Source organism: Coturnix japonica, chromosome Z (assembly GCF_001577835.2).
Source record: "Coturnix japonica isolate 7356 chromosome Z, Coturnix japonica 2.1, whole genome shotgun sequence".
Lineage (NCBI taxonomy): Eukaryota > Metazoa > Chordata > Aves > Galliformes > Phasianidae > Coturnix > Coturnix japonica.
The window spans coordinates 10,091,212-10,112,426 of NC_029547.1; the positions used below are offsets into that span (position 1 = coordinate 10,091,212).

Below are 21,215 nucleotides of genomic sequence, written 5' to 3' on the forward strand. Positions count from 1 at the left end.
TAGCATTACCAGTCACTGTACTACAAATGTTTCTGAGTGTTGAAATACATAAGGCAACACATCCTGCCATAGGACTACTGTCCCTTGTTCATGCATTTGCTAAGTCAGAAGAGAAAAATCAACTGGTGAAGGTCTTGCCAAATGCCTTTTCTGCCAGGAACATGTAGCCAACTTTACAGTCCAGCAACACTCTTAACAACACATTTTTCAGTACAGTAAACATTTACACAGAATTAATGATTTGAACTTTTATGATTTTACTAAGCGTCACTTGTTCCTTTATAGATCACACATTATTAAGCATTATCCAATCAAGGTATTGTAAAATGAAAAATCAGTGAATCATACCTGAACTCACCACGATAAAGCTTCTGTAGCGCTTCAGGAAATGAGTGTGTATATCTCACAGGCAAACACAGGTGACCCTCTGATCTGGAAACAAAAAGGAATAAAGACACTGGAAAATGAGTATACCAATATCTGGTACCTTAAAAAAAGAAAAAGAAAAAAGCCTTTTTTGTTACACAAAGCAAAGCAAGACTTTTTTACTTTTAAAAGCCCACAGTATTATGCAAGCAAAGTACATCAGCAACCACACTCATCTTTCAGCTCCTGTTGCATACACCGGGTTCTTCTAACAAGGGGCTGCTAAGCTAGCAGTTCTGTAAGAATGTGTACTGACAAAGAGTTTTTGTCACTGCAGTTCTAGGCAAGGAATTCAAAGTTAAAAGACTTTGCCAGTTAGAAACAATATTTAACTCAAGTTGGTGATACAGGACAGGCAGCTGACCTGCCCAAGATCAAATGAATGGCATGTCCAAGCCAGAAAACTAAACACAGTTACTGTTTCATGAGTGAAATTGATCATTTGAAGGCACTTGTTATATGACCCTTGCTATTAAGACTTGATACTGTAGAAAATTTATTCACAGAATTTGAAAAATTTTTAAGAGAAGATATTTAAAGAATTATAATATTTTATCCACTGCTTTCTTACCTACTAATATTTGATTAATTGATTATACCAGAAGCAAAAATCTATATCTGAAAATCCCAGCGGATAGAGCCTGGGTGAATTCTGAGTTTTTACCTGCCATCCATTTGAAGGCTCTATCAACTGGGCAGTACTAATACACTGGATACACCTGCCCAAAGCAATCTTACTGCTAGGTAGAGTTTATAGAGGACAAATAAATGCCATTAAGTGGTTGAGGAGGCAGCATCTTCCAAGAATGCTTCTCTTTAAATATGTGTTCAGGTACCACACTTAGTTGCTTTTGTTATCTAGGTCTCTTTTCTGTTCAGTACTTTACCACCTCCTCTAGCCCCAAGCTTGTGGTCAGTAACACAAGTTACCAAGCTCTAAGTATTGCTACACTGATATGAAAGCAGCTGAATAATGCTTATCCAATAAACCTTAGTCCTCCCAGATTAGAGGGGACAACTCATTCTGAAAACTTTTATTATCAAATCAAGTACATTAGACACAAATGTTGCTAAATGCCACAGGCATGCTACATGCATCATGAAAACAGATGCATATTATGCCCAATATTAAATGGAGCACTGCTTTCCCCAATGTGTTTTTACCTTTCAGGATCAGTATTTACTCCAATAACTGGTTTAAATTTATCGAAGACCTTACTGGCTGCCAACAACATTGTACCGTCACCTACAGAAAAACAAAGAGATGTTAGTTTCACTTTTCGTTCTGGCATTCCAATCCAAATAGTCTCACATGTTTTGCAGCACATTTGAACCTCCCCCGCCTATCTGTATTTACCCATGTAAATATAAATGTACCTGTATGTACCTAAGAGGTACACACACACACACACACCAAGAAAGGGAGCAGAAAATTACTGGTATTTTTAAAGCAAAGTACCACCAACTACATTCAAGATAACAAATGTGACTGGAAAAAAGTTTGAAAAGAGATTTCTGGAAGTTTCTACACGCTTATTACCTAGTAAGAAGAATTACTTGGAAAATAATGCTAAACAAAAAACACAGAAGCCAGGAAACAATACCAGATTTTACAGTGATTCCCATCAAAGGAAAGAAAAAAATAAATAAATAAAGTTTTAGTTTCGTCTCAGAAGGCATAATTTAAAGATCTTATTTGGCTCCATGTATTCATGTTTGGAAAAAAGTCTCACATTAAACTGAGAAGGTATAGGCCTTTAAATGCCACTGTTTCTTCAGATGTTAATATAGTTTGCTGTCAAACAGAAGGACAATTCCAATCCAAATCAGTCTTTACAAGAAGACAGGAGCTCTGGAAGTCTTTGATGTGCCACTTCTCTCATAACCATGATGGATGTTGCCACAGTCAAGCTGGCAGTGGAAATATGAGTGGAAACCCTCATTTTAGTTTTCAACTTTGAAGATTTCACTGAAGTCTACAGCAGTATTATTAGGGTGCTTCTCATATAAACACATCCCTAAGACCTCTACCTATCTATCCAAATGGATGCATCTGTCAGTCAAAGGAATTATGTGTGAAAGAAAGAAAGACAATTTGAGAAGGGAACAGTAGTTTGTTGGTCTCCACCTCACATTTCTCAAAAACAGTGAGGTGATGGGCTATACGTAATCAAAGAAAAGCACCCTCTTCAGTAGAAAGCAATAGAAAAATCAACAACTTCCACCATTTTACACAAGCCAGTACAAAACATATCCAAGGTGGCCACACATTGACATTTATTTCCTACTGCTACAACTTTATAGATAATAGAAAATTTGTTTCCAAGGTATGAACATCTCCAGATGCTTCACACACTGCAAATTTCATTTGAAAAACGCATCTATGAAAACATAATGAAATACTTGATTTCCACAGTCATACCTCCCGCAGATATAACAGCATCTGCCCATCGAACCGTCTCTTCATTATATTCTCGACGTTTAACAAGACGGACTTCTATCTTCTCACTCCTGAAAAGTGAAGGAAAAAGCCAGAATGTTTCCTGTATTGTTTCTTGTCACATCCTTCTGGAAAACTAACATGTAACTAACGACTATTTGGACTGTCATTTGGCTTATAAACATTTTATGCCCACACAAATGCTTTCTATTTTTTCCATCTGTTTTCAAGATAATCATTCAGTGTGTTAGTTAACCAAACTAAACTAGTTCACATGATGTTTCAGGGATGACTGTCTATCCACATCATCCTGTTTTCAGTATTTTTTACTAATACTCATCATACAAAGCTTTCTTAACATAATTTCATACAACCTATGTACAGTTGCACTGCTTCTGAAATTCTCAGCATCCATGTATTCTTACCGTAAGCTATCTACAACATGCTCCACGTTCTTCGTATGAATGCGATGCCTCTCTAATAGACCAGCATAATTAGATCCCTTCAAGGCAAGCTGTAAGACAGAAAATGGAACAGTTAATCAAGAGCATTTAGTGTAGTGATTAATATAAACAGAAGCTATATAAAGCCTACTTTATCTCATTATAAATACGCATGCTTTTGTAAGTGTCTCTTTAGTTACATCTCAGTATACATCCCAGCCAGCTTACATTCACCACATTAAAGCAATTACATTGTCACAGCAATCAACCTCCAGGGCTGCACACAATCATGCAAATGATACAGTACACAGACCTCTATGCCACTGCAGACACTTCCCTGAATTCAAGTGATTTAGACTCTGTGTAAATCTACATAAGATAATTTTAGTAATATCCTCCACTAACATGTGATGAAAGCACTCAAGTAATTAGCTATTTACCTAAACTTCGTGATAATCAGAAAGAGGACAACAGAAAAAGCAATACGAAAAAAGAAAAAAGCAGCAAGAAAAAGCTTAATTAAAACAGGTATCTTTGAAAGACTTATAGCATTAACCTTCAAGTTGTTTTTGAGCAAAAATGGAAGACTGCCAAGTGGTAACAAAGGTAGCCCTTCCCTTGCATCAAAAACGAAACTAAACTTAAGGTAAAGCCAACTGCTGCCTTCAATATTGGCCCTTGGTTCATAGCCCAAATTTTTCAAAACCACACCAGTAACAAGAGAAACCATCCTTATTGGAAGCAAAATAATTTAAATACTTCATCTCAGGGCACACTTTAGGTTGTGTGAACATTTAGAAGCTCACGTGGGTAAGACCGGAATCAGCAGGCAGGTAAGGCCTATGGCTCATTATCTGATTTTTATTTTATTTTATTTTGCAACAAACTACCATTCAAGTAATTCAGTCACTACCTCCCTCTATATATTTTCTACCTCATTATTTAGGCTGTTTATTTGGTGCTGGTATGCCAAATATGCGTCTATATGCAGATTATGCTGAATTTGGACGTTTTCTACTAAAAAAAAAGATGCTATTAAGTGAAAGGAGATAGCAAATACATTGCTAATGGAAGAAATCCTGCTTGGAGCAGTAAGCAAAATTAGATCACCTCCTAAGCTTCCATCTAACCTGAAGTATTCTAGGATGATGCCGTCATCATTTCCCTTTCACATTCAGCAGAGCAGAAAAAAATTCCTCCTTGAGTTTGCGTAGAGAAATTTGTGTGTGCCAGAAACTTTAAAAAGGCATTTCCAGCTATTCATTCCTGTGCTTTTATACAAGGCAGCACTGCCTTCCAAGAACAAGCAGTGCCAGACAGCTGAATCTAATCCCATTTTCATACAGATTCCCACACCACAGATTCCCACAGCAAAGGAGGAAGGACAGGCAAGACAAGACAATCACAGTAACCTGCAGTTCAATACCCAACAAATGCAATTTTTATTTGTCTGATAAAAACTGACATCAAGAAATCCAACTGTGAGCCACACACAAAAACTGCTCTAGAAATTATAGAAAAGAATGGAATTGGCTGTTCTGGAATTGCGCCCTCATGCTGCTTAGTGGGTTTAGAATCAGTGATTGATACCTACTAGAAATGAAATCCTCAGCTGGTTTTACAGCTGGGTCAGGAAACCTCCTCCAATAGAAAGGGCTCTTAGGCTTTGCCTGGATGCCATCAACAGCACTACAGGCAAACAGTGTAGGCAGCTGCCAGCTGTGCTTGGTCATGAGCAAAGATAAACCTAAACACCTTCACTGATCTTCCAGGTCATTACGCTTATTAGCACCACTTTGCTGGGGTGCAGCAGGTAGTGGTTAATGGAGTTAAATCCATCTGGCAACCCGTTACAAGTGGTGTCCCTCAGGGGTCGGTTCTAGGGCACATCTTGTTTAATATCTTCACTTATAACCTAGATGAGGGGATTAAGTATACCTTCATTAAGGTGGCAAATGACACCAAGTTGGGAGGTGGTGTTGATCTGCCTGAGGGTAGGGAGGCCCTTCAGAGGGATCTGGATAGGCTGCACCGCTGGGCTGATGTGAATGGGATGAGGTTCAAGAAGGCCAAGTGCCGGGTCCTGCACTTTGTCAACAATAACCCCATGCAGAGCTATAGGCTTGGGGCTGAGTGACTGGCTGACTGTGAAGAGGAAAGAGACCTGGGAGTGTTGGTTGATGCTTGGCTGAACATGAGCAGACCGTGTATCCAGGTGGCCAACAGCATCCTGGCCTGCATTAGAAATAGTGTGGCCAACTGAAGCAGAGAAGTTACCATTCCCCTGTACTCAGCACCATGTGTCATTAAGCCTCAGGTATCCTCTGCCTTTTTCAGTCCAAGCTGAAGAAAGTTTATTAGATAGGAAGAGCTTGCAGTTAATCTGAAAGAGAAATATATAATGGAAATTGTGACCCACTGCTAACTTTATTGGTTCTAAAACTTCATGTTTTTAAATCTTCTGATATGGCTTTGAATACATATTCATGCATGGGTATAGGATAGATAGATACATATATTGATGTTTTTACATAAGGCAAAGGACTCCCTGACTTGTGCTAATCTTTAAGTTATTTGAAAACAATCAACGTGAACTGTGTGGCCAGCAGGAGCAGAGAGGTGATCATCCCCCTGTACTCAGCACTGGTGAGGCCACTCCTCAAGTATTGTGTTCAGTTTTGGGCCTCTCACTACTGGACACTGAGACCCTGGAATGTGTCCAGGGAAGGGCAACGAAACTGGTGAGGGGTCTGGAGCACAAGTCTTATGAGGAGCAGCTGAGGGAGCTGGGATTGTTTAGTCTGGAGAAGAGGAGGCTCAGGGGAGGCCTTGTTGCACTCTACAGCTTCCTGAAGGGAGGTTGTGATGAGGAGGGGTTTGGTCTCTTCTCCCAGGCAACAAACAGGACCCGAGGAAATGGCCACAAGTTGTATCAGATGAGGTTTAGATCAGACGTAAGGAAAAACTTCTTCTCTCAGAGAGTGGTCAGGCACTGGAATGGCTGCACAGGGAGGTGGCTGTGCCTGGCAGTGTTTGAGAGGCATCTGGATGAGGAGCTACAAGACACAGTTTAGTAGCTGTGGTAGCAATGGTAATGGGAAGACAGTTGGACTAGATGATTTTGTAGGTCCTTTCCAACCTTGTGATTTTAGGATTCCATGATTCTATGCCTGGCCAGTAGACACTGCAGTGTATGTTTTTCAAACTGCTAATTTCACAGATTTACTTCCACACATGACATACAAACTCTTGCAGTTTTGTTTATTCATTGGCCAGATTTGTCAGCAAACGATCTTTCAGCTTAGTACAAGGAAGCTTCTGACTCAGAACAATGAGCAAGAAATGAATCTCTGCATGATCATTTGTGATCATAATCATCAATGGCACATCCACAGCCAACACTTCACTGCTGTTACCAGCAAAGAGAGGCATGGCTAATTTAACTGCTGGGGAACCAAGTCTGCCTGGTCAGAAAGCAGAAGCAGTGCTCAGATAAGCTCCCTGACGACTGGCTGAAAATTTATGTGGATATTTCTCCTCTTACAAAGATCAGCATTACAGAATAGATATCAAAAGTGTAAAGTCCTCCTTTTTGAATTCAACAATAAAACAAGTAAGCATCAATAACCTACAAGAGAAATGAAAAGTCAATGCTTTACCCTTAAACAGCTAAACTAAATCTATGGAGATAATGAACCCTGCTCATATGCACAAGGCTCTGCAGATTAAAAGTCAGCTTATCTGTAGCTTCAATCCTCCTTTAAAAGCCTGCCTCAGCCTACCCACAGCAAAGTGCATCAAACATGAACACTTGTATTAGCAGCTTTTCAAGTAATTACTTCAAATAACCTGAAAAGCATCCACAGCCCTTATAGAGAGCTCATAGAATCATGGAATGCTTCCACTCCTGTGGTTGCATTTGTACCCACTGCCTTGTGCCCTGCCTCATACCCACGATGTGAATGCCACAAAGGGATTACTAGCATGACTTCTTAAAAGAGCTCTTCTATACCAAAGCACTAACACAGACAGACCACTGTCTCGTTTTTACTTTTAAAAAGCTGGAGGCAGAGATCAGACACCCCAGTCAGTGCACATGCAGTCATATCCTTGGAAAGCCTGGCAATGGCTGGACGACCTGACAAGCTCATTCTGCAGACTTAATTTCCAGGCCTGCTGTTCAGACAGGCCCATGATGGACCTCACCAGCTGACTCTTCCGGCTCTCAAGTCCTACTCCTGCCATTCTGTGTGATGACAAGCTGGCAAGTTCCACCCTTCAGATGAAGCCCTGGTTTACAGTTGTCACAGTTCTCCGTTCAGAAAAAAAGGCTTTGGCAGGCTGGTCTGCTTCCAACATCCAACAGTGAGCACAACAGCCTCCCAGCTTGTAAAGAATAGGATAATGGATGAAGGGAATTCACTGTCTCCCTCAAAAACTCCTCTAGAACAGCTTAACCATGCAACTATATCCAAAAAGGAAGAGCAAACTGAATTCACCATCTTTAAAAAAGACCAAGAGCATCTGAACAGGACTTGTTTCTATAACCACCTTGTAAGCAAGGCAAAAAGATGGCTGAAGAGAGCATGCAAAGCACATGAACACTCACCTGACTTTCAAAACACAAAAACATTTAAACTTAGAAAGTAAAATACTTTCAGAAACTGCCGTTTTGAAAACTGACTTAATAGACAAGTGGAAGATAAAATGCTAGTCGTACAGAGCTCAGGATCTGCAGACTGCTGCACACCTGGAATTTAAGTTAAAGGTGTAGAAACTTGAAAGCCTGGAGCCCTGCACTGCAGGTAAATATTTATTCCAGTGGTTAGTACAAAAGAACAGTGACAGCAAAGGAAACTGAAAGTACTAAAATACTGATGAATAGAAGACAAAGACTGTAACATGGGAAATATAACATTTGCCAAGCCCTACTTGCTAAGACTACCAGAACTGGAAAAAGTTGTTATTTATTTCTGTAAGGGCAGAACATACAGGAAATCCAGCATCATGGTATAAGGACAATCAGCTAAGTGTGACTTCATCATAAGTTAAAAAAAAAAAAAAAAAAAAGAAAAGAAAGAAGGAAAGAAAAAAGAAAAGGAAGAAACAAACAACTACAGGTGGTTAATCTGACCTCAAAAGCATGTAAACTTGTAAACATATATATGTATACATAAGAACAAACATGAGAGCTACTCTACCTAAAGTTTTCTTTGTAGACATACGGTGCATTGTATCAGATTTCAGATGAGTATGCAGTTGATCACACCTTGATATGTTAGCTGCTGGTGAGTGGTGCTTACACAGTGCCATAGAGGTTTCAGCTTCTCACACTCCCCTGCCAGTGAAGGGCTGCGAGTGCACAGGGAGCTGGGAGGGTCAGACCCAGGAGAGCTGACCTGAACTGGACCAAGAGGTCAGGGCATCACACTGAGCAATGAGCACACAGGTAAAGAAGGAAGGTCAAGTACTGAATGATGGCATTTGTCCTCCTGACACAGCACTATGTGTTCAGAGCCCTGCTGTCCTGGCAGTGGATGAGCACCTGGCTGCTGATGGGAACCAGCCAGTGAATTCCTCATTGTGCTTTGATTCTGTGTGCAAGGTTTCTGCTTTACCTGGTGAATTGTCTTCATCTCAACCATGAATTCAAGCACTTTTATCTCCCTGATCCTGTTTTACATCCTCCCTGCAAACAAGTGGCCCTGTGGTGCTGAGCTGTCTGATAGTGTAACACCACAACACAACCTCCTACCTGACCGTTCTCAAAGAAAGGCTGATTTTTCATAATGCATTTTAATAGCCTTTTTGACATGAGACATTTGCTGGATGCTGCCTTCCTTCTCCAGCCTTCAGCCTGACCCCATGGGACCTGAACTGCGCAGCCACTGTCCCAGAGCCCCACAGGCCCCATTAGACCGTGCTGCACTGACAGGCCAAGTGCCACACTGGCAGCACCAGGATTCTGCTGCTGTCCACACACACCTCAGAACTCCTGCTGCAGTCTGTATGGGAATTACAATCCTTGTATTAGGGAATGGGGAAAAGAAAAGCTGTAGCTTAAGTTTTACTGACATTTCCTAACCTAAGCATTAGGATTGTAGAACAGTAAATATGAATATTGTCCTGAGCAAAGCTACGAATTGATCACCTTCTACATTTTACCCTAATAGCTTTCCAGATGCACGTAATGTATCTACTCGTATTCTAAAGCTTATTCAGAATCTGCAACACTGACAAAGTCTTAAGTTGCCTCTGCAGTAGAATGGAGGCAACACCTTAGCAGACCACTGCCTGTTTTAAAACACCTTTGGAGTCAAACTAAAAACAATTACTCAGGCTTCCACAACAAACTTCCCACTTCACACACAAGAAGCAAAAGAACAGATTATTGGTTTCCTACCCAAGTTCCATAGAAAGAATCACCAAACAGATTTAGAATGCAACAACTGAACACAGAAGCTTTAATTTCAGCTTGAAGATTATGATGTTACAACTACTATAGCTAAAGTCTAGAGACTATTTCTAAGCAAAGCACAGCATTATTAGAAGCCTTGTACCCTCAGAAATTCTCTCTAGATTAACATCATCTCCCAAGCACAGACAGATAGCACTCACACTTTTAAAAGAAACAACCATTTGTTTTGATGACACTATGGAAAATTGTTAGTTCTTTTTCCAAGCCTAGAAACAGTTCTGAACATAGCACACTTCAGGCAGTACACACACTACTTAGTTCCCTTGACCAGTAAGGAATACTGACTCAAAACTTGCTTAAAGACCAAAGCCTGAGACTGCCAACCTAAAACTGCAAGCAAATTGTCTTCCTATGCTCTTGTCTTAACTACTAGATAAAATAATTGGCAGTGTTAAAAGCAAATCCACTTTCTTCAGCAGTCAGAAGTCATGGAGCTTATCCATTTCTCTTCACCTGAATTTAAAAGTTCAACCACATATTAAGCTTTCCTATTTTCTACTATAGAAATAATAGGCATACAAATAAGGAGGGAATGAAGGATGGTTCATTTTCTGGACTTTAGACAATGATGAGAAAAAGACAAAGATAAAAATAAGACTGAGCAAAATAAGACTGAAGGGCTTCAGCTCTGTGCTTTCATACAGCAGGTGTCTGGATCTGAGGACAACAGCAGCCATCACAGTGTCACACCATGCCCACCTTCAGCTTCTGTTAGCTGAAGACCAAATACCCAGGCAATAGTGTCTACTCACAAGTTCCGGCTGCTGTATTTATACCCATGGCCCTGCCTTTGCGGGATTCACCAGGACTCTAGACTTTTCAAACTCCCTAAAGCTGAAGCATGTTCTCCTACTTGCTTTTGCACTACAAATACCAAAATGCATCCAAGCTGCCCCTCTACGGTTTTGTTAGAGGAAAAAAAGATTGTGTCACCATCAAATTTGACAAAAAGTGAATCCGATTTACATCTTCATCAAAGAAGATAAGGCTCACTGAATGGATGCTTTGTTTGATTAGGCTGTGGCTGAAGCTTTTGATAACAATATGACAGGCTACAGCAGAATTGTGCCTGCAACATGAGAGCATGAACCCACCTGGGGTCACTCAGCCCAGGCAGCCCCACCTAATGAGAGCTGCAAAGCTCTCTGTGAAGCAAACCCAACCGTGTGACTGAGATACAGGTCCTGGATGAGCTTACAACACATTGACTTCAGACGACTTAATTTAAAAAGTGTAATACACAAACTCAATGTCTGCTTAAAGGATGACTTTAGTAATGACCATTTCCCTTAGCTGAAGCAGCAAAGAAACACAGACCCGTCCAAAACAAAGCCCTGCTGAGAATCAGCAAGACCTGGGCTCAAGGTTTAAGTTCCCTACAAAACTTTGAACATGAATTGAGTTTTCCATTTCAAAGTACCACTGAGTTGCAGGCTGCAGGCAGTAAGCCCAGTTCCTTCCTTCTTGTCCCAGTCTGGGACACAAGTAACTACACAAACTGTTCTCAGCATGTGGCCTTTATGCATGCTGTCTTTCTGTTAGTTCTGTATGGCATTTCCCATGCTGCAGCACATTAGTGGGCTGCTTTATCAAGGAAGCATTTTGCTTACACCCCCCAAACCTTCTCTCCCAGCAGTTTAGACCCCTCACTTTTGTTATATGGGGACAGCAGCCTTCCAAATGCTGCCTTTCTAACTGCCATAGAATGACAATGATGAAGCATTTTGTATTCCATTACTTCTGTAGCAGATGACTGACTAATTCTCTTGTTAAGTACAACAGGCAACATCACTTTCCCAAAGCTTTAAAGAAATGCTGCTTTGGGGGGTAAGAATCTTATCTGCAGATGAACAAAACTAAAAAATACCACAAACTGTTTACTAGTTCTTCATTTACCACACTAAAGTACTGTTACCTTAACCACAACTGAGGAATCCACATAATGGTTTTCAATCTGAGGGCTAATCCAGAACAAGCTTTTGTGTTAACTATAAACAAACCAGGAATTTCTTTCTGCAGCTACAGGTTTCCAAAAATCCAGCACACTGCAGGCAATCCAAGCAGACAAAAACATAACAATGATATAAATTACAGCTACTTAAAGGCTCTTCCTCCTCCTCTATCCCCCCTCCCTCTTAAAAAAAAAAGGGGAGGAAAAAAAGCCTTTTTTGGCTGTATTAAGCATTAGATTGAGATAGCTGACATTTAATTTAAACACACCAAAACCCTGTGCATTCATGTCTATTTGCTATATATAAAACTAAGTATACTTGAATGAGGTGCTGGAAAAACGAACACGATGGAGGAAGAAATAATGTTCCAGTCATTTGTTTCAGTCATTTTCCAGACTCCTCACATGACAAAATGACAACCTAGAAGGCATTTTATTCTATAAAGCAGCAACTAAACTTACTGAACACTGAGACAAACACACCAAGTTGGAAAAGTAAAGGTAAGCAAAACACTGTGACTGTGATTTGAACCACAGTTACACCCACAACAATGCTTCCAGCAGAGCAGCTCAAACTTTTTGTGAGAAAAGCATCCTAGGTTTATATAATCCTAGCATTGTAGATTGTAACCCATCTCTTGACTCCATTATGCTTCAAATTCAGTACACAGCATTCATTTATTTTTTTCTTTTCAAGGTGAGGCAGTAAACTATGGTTCTGCCAGTTTTCAAACACTCTTTGTGCTCTCCCTAGAAGATAATCTGCTGAACAGTTCATGTTACAGAACAAGTGACCAGAGATGGCTAGACTGAATTCATCCGAGTAAAGAAAAGCTTCAGAGCACCACCTCAGTTGTTAATTAAGTCTTCATTCAAAGATCCTACCTTCACACATCACACATCTGGATCCACACAACATATGGGCTGATATATACACTAAAGCTCACAGCTTTTTAGCCCGGCTCAAGTTTCAAAGTGAAAAGGTGAGGGGCTTTATGTCTTTTAAAAAGACTGAGATTCCATTTAAAAATGAGAATTTTGTTAAACTTGTCAGTTTGCACATTGCTTTTCCCTTTCTGCTCCGTAAGAGATGATCTTCTAGAAAGCACAGAAACTTTAATGCACAGATTAGTAACAGCTGCTGCCACAAGCATCTAACCCAGAGGGATGCACCCAATTCCTCTCCACTTCTATCATTTTCTTTTTGGTGCACAAGAACTCACAAGCACGGCTGAGGCTTTCCCATTGCTGGGGGGAACTCCATTCTGGACCAGCCCTGCTTAGCATTATTTTGGCACCCCATATGAACACTGAGCTCATATCATGCCTCTTTCAGAGGCAGCAATACCTGAATACTCCTTCTATACCCATCTGCCATTTTCAAGATACCTAAATGAGCACATTTTTGAAATGACCATCTCAGCCAACTTGCTTCAGCAGTCCAAAATTTCAGTTCTTTCCTTTCCCCACTCCAAAGACAGACACCTAGAACAGTCAAAGCAGCATATCAACTGTGGTCCACATTAAATCACCTTCCTCCAGTCAAGACAAACACAACCATAACTTTTCACTGGATGCTTTCAAAAGAAGTTAAACTGCACCTTATGTGTGTTTGGGCAGCTAATTTTGTTGATCTCCCCTAAACACCTTCCAGCAGTAACAGACAAGTCAGCAGTAATGTGTCAATTGCTCTGTAAAGCTGAAAAAATACATAAACAGGACTGAGGAAATTATCCAGTACTGGGACCAAGCGTTCTCTGGGTTTATGTATGGAAGACAGCAATGCTTGCTCTCCACAAGTTTTCTCCAAAGAAAATAAAGGCTTTCAGTGGCAATGAAATTCTTCCAGCATCAACAGCAGCCTTCGCTATTAGCTGACCGAATCACTCATTTTAGTAATCATCAACATTTAGACACCAAGCAGAGGAAATGCAGAGTGCTGTCAGTGATGGTAAGCAAACTATGTATAGGGACTTGCAAAACGACCATCACTGATACTGAACTTGCAGCCGATAACTGCAAGAGTTAAAAATATGAAAGTATCTTAAAATCTCATGAGGGCAGACAAAACAGCTCCTGTACAATATGATGCACAGAACTTACTAATGCAAAAACTTAAGTGCTGGATTACTTAAGGGTATTTTTCTTTCAAGGTATCAGAAGATGCATCATCTTTTACATGTATTCTACTCCCTTTCTCAGCTTTTCAAGACTCTTAAATCCTCTCCTGCACAGTAGCATTCACAGCACTTAATGACCCTTTCCAGAGCATTCAGAAATAGAATGTGAATAACAAAAGTCAGATGTGAACAGGCACAGCTCTCGACAGACTCATTTTTGGGTGTGCAGAGCATCTGCTGCAGGATATAGGAACACAACCTCTTGGGAAAAGCATGCATGACGTACACGCAGAGATGCAATGAAAGATTTAATCTTTTAGAGATCTCCTAAATACTTTCAGCGTTTACTCTCTTCACATGTCTCCCCCATCTGTTCTACTTTTCTGCTGCCTGGATTATTTCTTCACCTCTCCCTTTTTGCAGTGAGAAAGAATTCAGGAATTCTGAACTTGCCACTTCGACTTTGCAACTTTTAACAGTGTCTGTGTAGTACAACTCACTTGGTGCACCTCAAAAAAGAGTCTCTGTGAATACAGAACAATTTAACTGCTTGTGTAATTGTTTAATTTTAAGCTGAAAGGCACGTACAGTGTCACTTCTGCATTAGTGACTTACTGTTTTTTCTGTCTTCATGCAAAAACATACAAAATGTAATACCTAAATTTGGGCCTGCTTTCATGTTGTAATGATCAGGCACAAGCACTTAGGCTCATAAAAATTATTTCCTACACACTTCCATGCTTTTTTCCCATCACTTAATCACCCACAGGCTTTCAGGCCAGCCCAGATGTCCACTTTGCTCCCTGCCTCACCCCCCCATGCAACTGAGCTCTGCACCACTCACATCTGCATTAGAGCACGGCCTTCAGGATGAATCAAACCCCCCCAACCCCGGGTACCCCCGGTGGGACAACCTGTCCATATGCCTGGCTTCAGCTTCTCAGAGACCAGCAGCCCTGGGACCAGCTTCTGCAGCCTACACCAGAAGCAGAGATGGAGGCAGCAGCATGACCAACTCAGAACCAAAAAGCACTATGTTCCAAGGCTGTCCATAGCAGGAAAAACATTTTGTCAGTACATATGAGACCTGGTAAGAATCTCCTGAATCCTCATCTAATGCATTCACTAAGGCTGCTGCTAGCCCAGAGATCAAGGAAAAGAATCCAAGACCTGATTCCCAGCAGATAGTAAATAGAGGCATTTTTGCAGAAAGCCTAAATAAATAGTGGTTGACATGTATTTAGGCAAGTTAGACTTTGACTACGTGGAGATAGTTTTATTGCTGCAATTTCTCTCATGGAAGTATTCTGAGGGGGAAGCTAAATTTAAAGAAAAGGCACTACTCCCAACCTGGAGAACTGAGAATTCTTGAGATTTTCTCCAAAAATACACTTAAGATTTTTCTGCAACTACTGCAATCAAGCACTGTGCATCCAGGGTTACTTTTCTTTAAGGGATCTCCAGCTGACACAGGATACTGATCCTGCAAAACATTTGTTCTTGGAAGAGCTGCAGCTGAGAGCTCAGGGCCTTTACATTCTTCATTGATCCCCTGTTCTGGTCTAGCCTGCACACAAGCAGTTAAGGAAAGGTGGGTTCAGATGTACACTGAGGAACTGAGCTGATACACACTGAGTACTGAGCTACACTTTGCAGCAATATAAGTTCCCTTAAGAGAAGCTTGAGTGAGCACAGAGGAGCAGTCCCAAGATGAGCTGGGTGAGATGCTGCTTCTCTGCAGTTGTAGTGGGACAGGGAGTCACTCAGCAGCACTAACCTACACACAGTGACAGTATGAATGTAAGCAGGTGGCACCACGTGAAGTCTAATCACGTAAAGAGATCTATGCAACACACAGTATGCACAGACAGGAACTCCACAGGAGATCTATAGCTGCCTCAAGTACCCAGGGAAAAGGTTAAAAAGGAAGACGTTGAAAAATGTCAAGAGCTCTCTTTCTTCAGATACCGCACTTCTGAAGGCAACACAAACACATCACGGGCGTCTCCTACAGAAATGAAACCCCTCTGCAAGTTTCAGCCCATCCAAAGCTGCAGATCCAAAGTACCAGTTCAGAGCGACGACAGAGACAGCCTTTCAATACCTGAAGGGAACTTACTCCCAGGAGGGGAGTAAACTCTTCGAAAGGGCTGACAATAGCAGTACATGGGGAAATGGTTTTAAGTTAAATGAGGGAAGATTTAGGTTGGATGTTAGGGGGAAGTTCTTCACTAGGAGAGTGGTTAGGCCCTGGAACAGGCTGCCCAGGGAGGCTGTGGATGCCCCGTCCTGGAGGTCTTCAGGACCAGTTTGGACGGGGCCCTGGGCAACCTGATCTAGTAAAGGTGTATGTTTGGTGGCCCTGCCAGGCAGAGGGGTTGGAACTACATGATCCTTGAGGTCCCTTCCAACCCGGGTCATTCTGTGATTCTGTGAGACGGTGGGCAGGTGCGGCAGCTCGAGGGACACCCGCCGCCCTTGGCGTGCCTTCCCAACACCCACCTGTACGGGGCATCTGAGCGTTTGGCTGCAGTTGTTAGTAAAAAAACGATGAAACGAGGAAGTGAAGCAGAGCTAAAGGGGTGGGAAGAAACGGGACCAAGTCCTCTCTAGGTGTCGGTGGGGGTTTTCGCAACACGGCGCTGCAGTTCTGCACATACAGCCCTCTCACCGCGCGGTACAAGGGAAAATAAGAGCGGGGTTGGCCGAGCTCGTACAGCCCAGCACAAACTCGGGCACCGCCGGCCTGTGACAACAGCCCCGGCCCGAGGCCGCGCCGCTCTCCCTGCCCAGCACCGTCTCCCGGCAGCCCGGCCCCGCTCACCAGCTGCTTCAGGTCCTCCTCGCACAGCCCGGCGTAGCGGTACCGCTGCTGCTCGAACTCGTAGCGCGTCGTTTTCACCACCACCGCCACCCGCGCCGGCCTGAACCCTCCACCAGCCGCCTCCGCTGCCCCGCAGCTCCGCCGCCGCGGCCACCACGGCCCGGCTCCGGTAGCGCTCAGCCCGCGGGAGGCGAGGAGCCGTCGTCGGGCTCCGCCGAGCAGCGGCAGCGCCATCGGGGCGGAGGCGACTCCCGCCGCCCGGCCGGCGACGCAGAGGTAGCGCCGCGGTACGGACATGGAACGGCTCAGCCGCTCCCCGCTCCTCAGCACGGGAGGCGCGAGGCGGCAGCGCTGCCCGGCTCCACACGCCCCCTCTGTGAGGCGGCCGAGCGGACAGCGGCACACATGGCGCGGACCACCCGGCACGCCCCCCTCCGCCGCGCGCGCGCAGCCACGAGCTCCACCAATCAGAACACGCGGGGCGGGGCGGGAGCGCCGGGCTGAGCTGCCGGGCTGGGCCTCGCGCGCTGTGCGCATGCGCTGTTCACATCACCGCGGGGGTGAGGGCCAGCGTGTGCCCGGCGGGTCCACAGCCGAGCACAGGGGCACGGGATGCGCATGCGCCCTGCGGAGCGCTACGGCTCCCGCCTCGCTGTGTGTGGAGGGCGGGACGCAGCGCCGGGCACGTAGGCTGAGGAGGGGAGTGTGTACCTGGGGTCAGCCGGGATGAGCAGCTGGAGCAGCTGGAGCTGTTTAGCCATGAGTGCAGGGACTTTTAACTGGGAGCCTTAGGAAATGGAGCTGCTGAAGGCATTTGGCTGCTCCCCGCCGTCCTGCAGCGGTACAAAGCAGGAGGAGGATCCTGTGTCTGCTGATTAGCTTAGCCTTGAAGGACACCGCCACGAAACGGATTATCTGGAGGGCAATTAAACACAACTAATCGCCTGAAAATGCCTCGTTCTGTATAAACATTAATGTGGGGGTTGTACAAAACAGTAGATAATATGAGGTAATGGAGAACAAGTGGATAACAGAGGATTTGAAAAGTTGTGTCCTGCGAGATGCCTACTTTAATAGCACATTAACTTCTGTGCCTCTCACAGCACCTATTTACACTGAGCTGTTCTGATCATTGCATACAAAACAAATCAGCTTCTGACACTATGTCAGTCTTGAATGCAGAGCACTGTCCTACTCTGAGGCCATTCTGTTATCATGATACGGCCTTTTGGATTGAGGCCCAGAGCAAATAACCATAGGCATACAATATCAGAATGTGCTTTTTAAAATGTAAATTCGAGATGGCTTACAAACTAAATTTTCTGGAAGAGCTGAGGCACAGAAAATGGAGTGATTCATCCATGACTTGCAAGAGGAAGTCTCAGGCAGAGTCACAGAACATAAATCACTTTGTGCAGTGTCACCATGTAGGTGGGCCTGCTTGCAAAACAGTCGATAAATACTGTTTTTAAAAAGGAGAGACTGATCTACATGGACAGCTAGTGGTGGGACAAGGGGGAAGTTCAGTTAGATGTTGGGGGAAATTATTCACTCAGAGAGCAGTGAGGCGCTGGTGCTGCTGTCCATCCATAGACGTGCTCAAGGCTGGGTTGGATGGGACCTTTCCTTAGGAAAACAGGCAAGAAATACTGTGGAAGGAACAGGAGGAAGTGCTAACTTTCACACACAGTACGACAAACGGAAATAAAAGCTGTAAGAAAATTGTTTATTGTTTGGACATAGAAATGGTTGTTCCTGCTTTCATAAAGTGACAAATGTTACATTTTCAAGACCAAGTGAATGTATTACAAACCAGCATACCTTCAGTCTCGAGAAACAACAAAACTTAGTGCAATGAGACTAAATGAAATAAATAATGGATTTATTGGGATCTCAAGAGTAAAACTTCATACCTCAAATATGTCTGCACATATTTGTATTTCTATGTGTTCTGTTACCACACTATCCACACTCCTCAGAGTATTCAGACATCTCTTTTCCTCCACAGCTTGTAGGATGTGTAGCTTCATTTTTCAGCGTGTGTATGTTTGAGCATATGTGTGTATACTGGTGTGTGTATGTATATGACAGTCTTGGGAAAAGGCAGCTCGGAAGAAAGGCTTTTTTTACTCATGAATGATCATAAGCTTTGGTGCTTTCACTGTAGAAGGATATTAGAAAGTTGTGAAGTCCTTTGCAAAAATTCTGTTGCGTATGCTGTAGTACAACTTAGAAGCTGTGGGAAATGATGACACTCGGGAGCTTAAATTCAGTTTCATGGAAGGCTTTGATTGCTGGGGCAGACTTTGAAATCAAACTCTACATTCAGTGCATAACCAGTTGAGCTCCAGGGCAAAGTTCTCCCCATGACCTGTTGCTAAATACATAAGATTGCTGGATTTTTTTTTTTACAACTGCTGAAGTTTTTGTAACATGAAGCTTTGTTCCTGAGTATGAGTTACAGCAATGAAATATGAAGATCAGTAATGGAAATGCTGTTGTGCTTAGGAGCAAGGCTGCCACAGAAGGACACACTGTACAGCTGCTCCAGCAAGAACATTTTTGTTATCAGCAAACTGAAGGGTGAAAAAGAGTTCCAGTGCTTCCCTGTTTGAGACAGGTGCTTTATGGTGAAGGCAAAAATCCATTCCCATTTAAACTTGCTCTCATCCATAAGTCAGAGAAGTGCTAATTTTGGCAGGCTGTGTAAGATTCAATGTAATCTAGATGGTAGTTCAGCTTCACCTGAACTCTAATCTTGATAATTTGGGAAGAAGCTGGAATTCTTCCAACTTCATACTTATGTTCAGATGGGAAGACTAAACTGTAACTTGACTCTTCAGTTGTGATGCAGCTTTTAAGGCTGATAAACACTGACAACTTTTTAAATTAGAAGGACTTAAGATACTTCAGAGCACTTTTTTCCCCCCCAGCTCTGAGGACGACTGGGAATTAATAGTTTGTAACCAACGATATAACAGGCAAGAGAAGTCTGCAGCAGAATGACTACAGAAATACACTTTTGTACCCATTAACAGAATAGAAAGCACGGAGCATTAAATGGTGCCTGTACTGTGCATAGGCTTGTAAAGTAGCTGGAAAGTCTTAATTCACATGTGGCATTTGTAGAACTGACCTTCCAGTTTGCCATGAGAATGGCAAGGTAGTGGGCTAGTTTGTGGAATCACTTTTTCAGAGTTGATGGCATCGTTTGGGTTATAGCACGTATCTGACTAATGTATGAATCTCATGCTGTTTAGGGATAACTGTGGCTAATAAGAAAGCAGAAATAATCTTAGACAATCTCACAAATATAAGATAAATTTTATGCAGATCTCCAGTTATAATGTCCATGCATTTATTTTTATATATAAAATGGACAGTTAAGAGTGCAAGTGCTAGACCTGTGCAAGCAAAAAGAAGTTCGTAAGTGCAAACGGATTCACTTTTAGATTGTAATGCTCAGAAGTCCCCTAGAACTTCTTACAGCTCTTCATGTTGTGGTCTCATGGAGTAAGAGCAGAACTCAGTTCTTTGCCCTTTAGCAAGTCTTGGCAGTGACTGCTCCACATATCAAAAACAACAGCAACAAAAAGCATTTGATTTCGGTTGGCCTTTGTCATGTTGAACTGCTACTGACCATTCTGCTTGTGTGTACTTACTGACAGGATGCTGAGTACTACCAGGCAACTTTAAATAAGTGTTTTCAGGGAAGCCCAATTTTAAGTCTTCAAAATGTATCTTTTAAATAACAGACAAAAAAAATATAAAATATATTTTCAGGTGTGCTATTATTTAATGGTTATGTGTGTTCTTTTTGGTGTTTTGTTTTGTTTTGTTTTCTTCCCCATCAAGATGATGAATAAACATAGATTCCCTATAAAGGTCCTTAAATTAATAATGCATCTAAGTATATTTAATTTTAAAATCTGAAGCTACTTTAACAGTTCTTGAACACTAGGAGCCATAATGTTATTCTCATCTCTGTGCAAAGCAGGCTGACTGGAACCTTCAGACTGCATCTTGTGTTCCTTCCCAATGCACTGAACGTAAACTGTTTATAAAATTAAACTTTGCTTAAAAGTCATAAAGCAAAATTGTTCTGATTTCCTTCTTCCAGCTCCTGATGCATCTCTGGCATTCTGAGAAGATGAGTCCTCAGCAATCAGTTGTAAACTGTGGTAAATGTCATGAGCAGACTACAGGCTGCCTGCGGGTCCATCTAGAATGATCTGAAACAGAATTTTTAAATAACATTTCTTTAAATTTGAGCATATTCACGTTTTGAAGCAAACTGGCATTTCATAATACCAAAGCAGTGGGTTAAAGTTTGGATACAATCAGTTCCTGGTTTAGATAAATATCTAACCAGATAACGCAGGATTATTCACAAATATTTGAGCATGTGAATAGTGAATGAAGCCTGTGACTCCCCATGTCAATAAAGATGAGCACATGAGCACTTAAGGATATAGGTGACCAGACAGAACACTGTTTCTGGGATGCAAAACAACTTGTCCTCTAAGTGGAACA

General features: G+C 42.4%; 2 protein-coding genes across 8 annotated transcripts in view; both read right to left on the minus strand.

Annotated features, from left to right (window-relative positions):
• The window catches only part of NADK2 (NAD kinase 2, mitochondrial), a 30,814-nt gene extending 13,683 nt beyond the window's left edge, over nucleotides 1–17,131 (minus strand). For all 5 annotated transcript variants that reach the window (XM_015848479.2, XM_015848481.2, XM_015848482.2 and 2 more), the window contains exons 1-5: nucleotides 16,683–17,131; nucleotides 3,292–3,380; nucleotides 2,849–2,937; nucleotides 1,591–1,672; nucleotides 349–432 (exon numbers count right to left, since the gene is read on the minus strand). In XM_015848479.2, coding sequence (XP_015703965.1) covers nucleotides 349–432; nucleotides 1,591–1,672; nucleotides 2,849–2,937; nucleotides 3,292–3,380; nucleotides 16,683–16,979 — 641 coding nt within the window. In that variant the 5' untranslated portion in view covers nucleotides 16,980–17,131. The remainder of the gene's footprint in view (nucleotides 1–348; nucleotides 433–1,590; nucleotides 1,673–2,848; nucleotides 2,938–3,291; nucleotides 3,381–16,682) is intronic.
• A 1,256-nt stretch (nucleotides 17,132–18,387) lies between these two features.
• The window catches only part of RANBP3L (RAN binding protein 3 like), a 33,892-nt gene continuing 31,064 nt past the window's right edge, over nucleotides 18,388–21,215 (minus strand). For all 3 annotated transcript variants that reach the window (XM_015848520.1, XM_015848519.1, XM_015848518.1), the window contains one exon: nucleotides 18,388–20,914. In XM_015848520.1, the coding sequence (XP_015704006.1) occupies nucleotides 20,871–20,914 (44 nt within the window). In that variant the 3' untranslated portion in view covers nucleotides 18,388–20,870. The remainder of the gene's footprint in view (nucleotides 20,915–21,215) is intronic.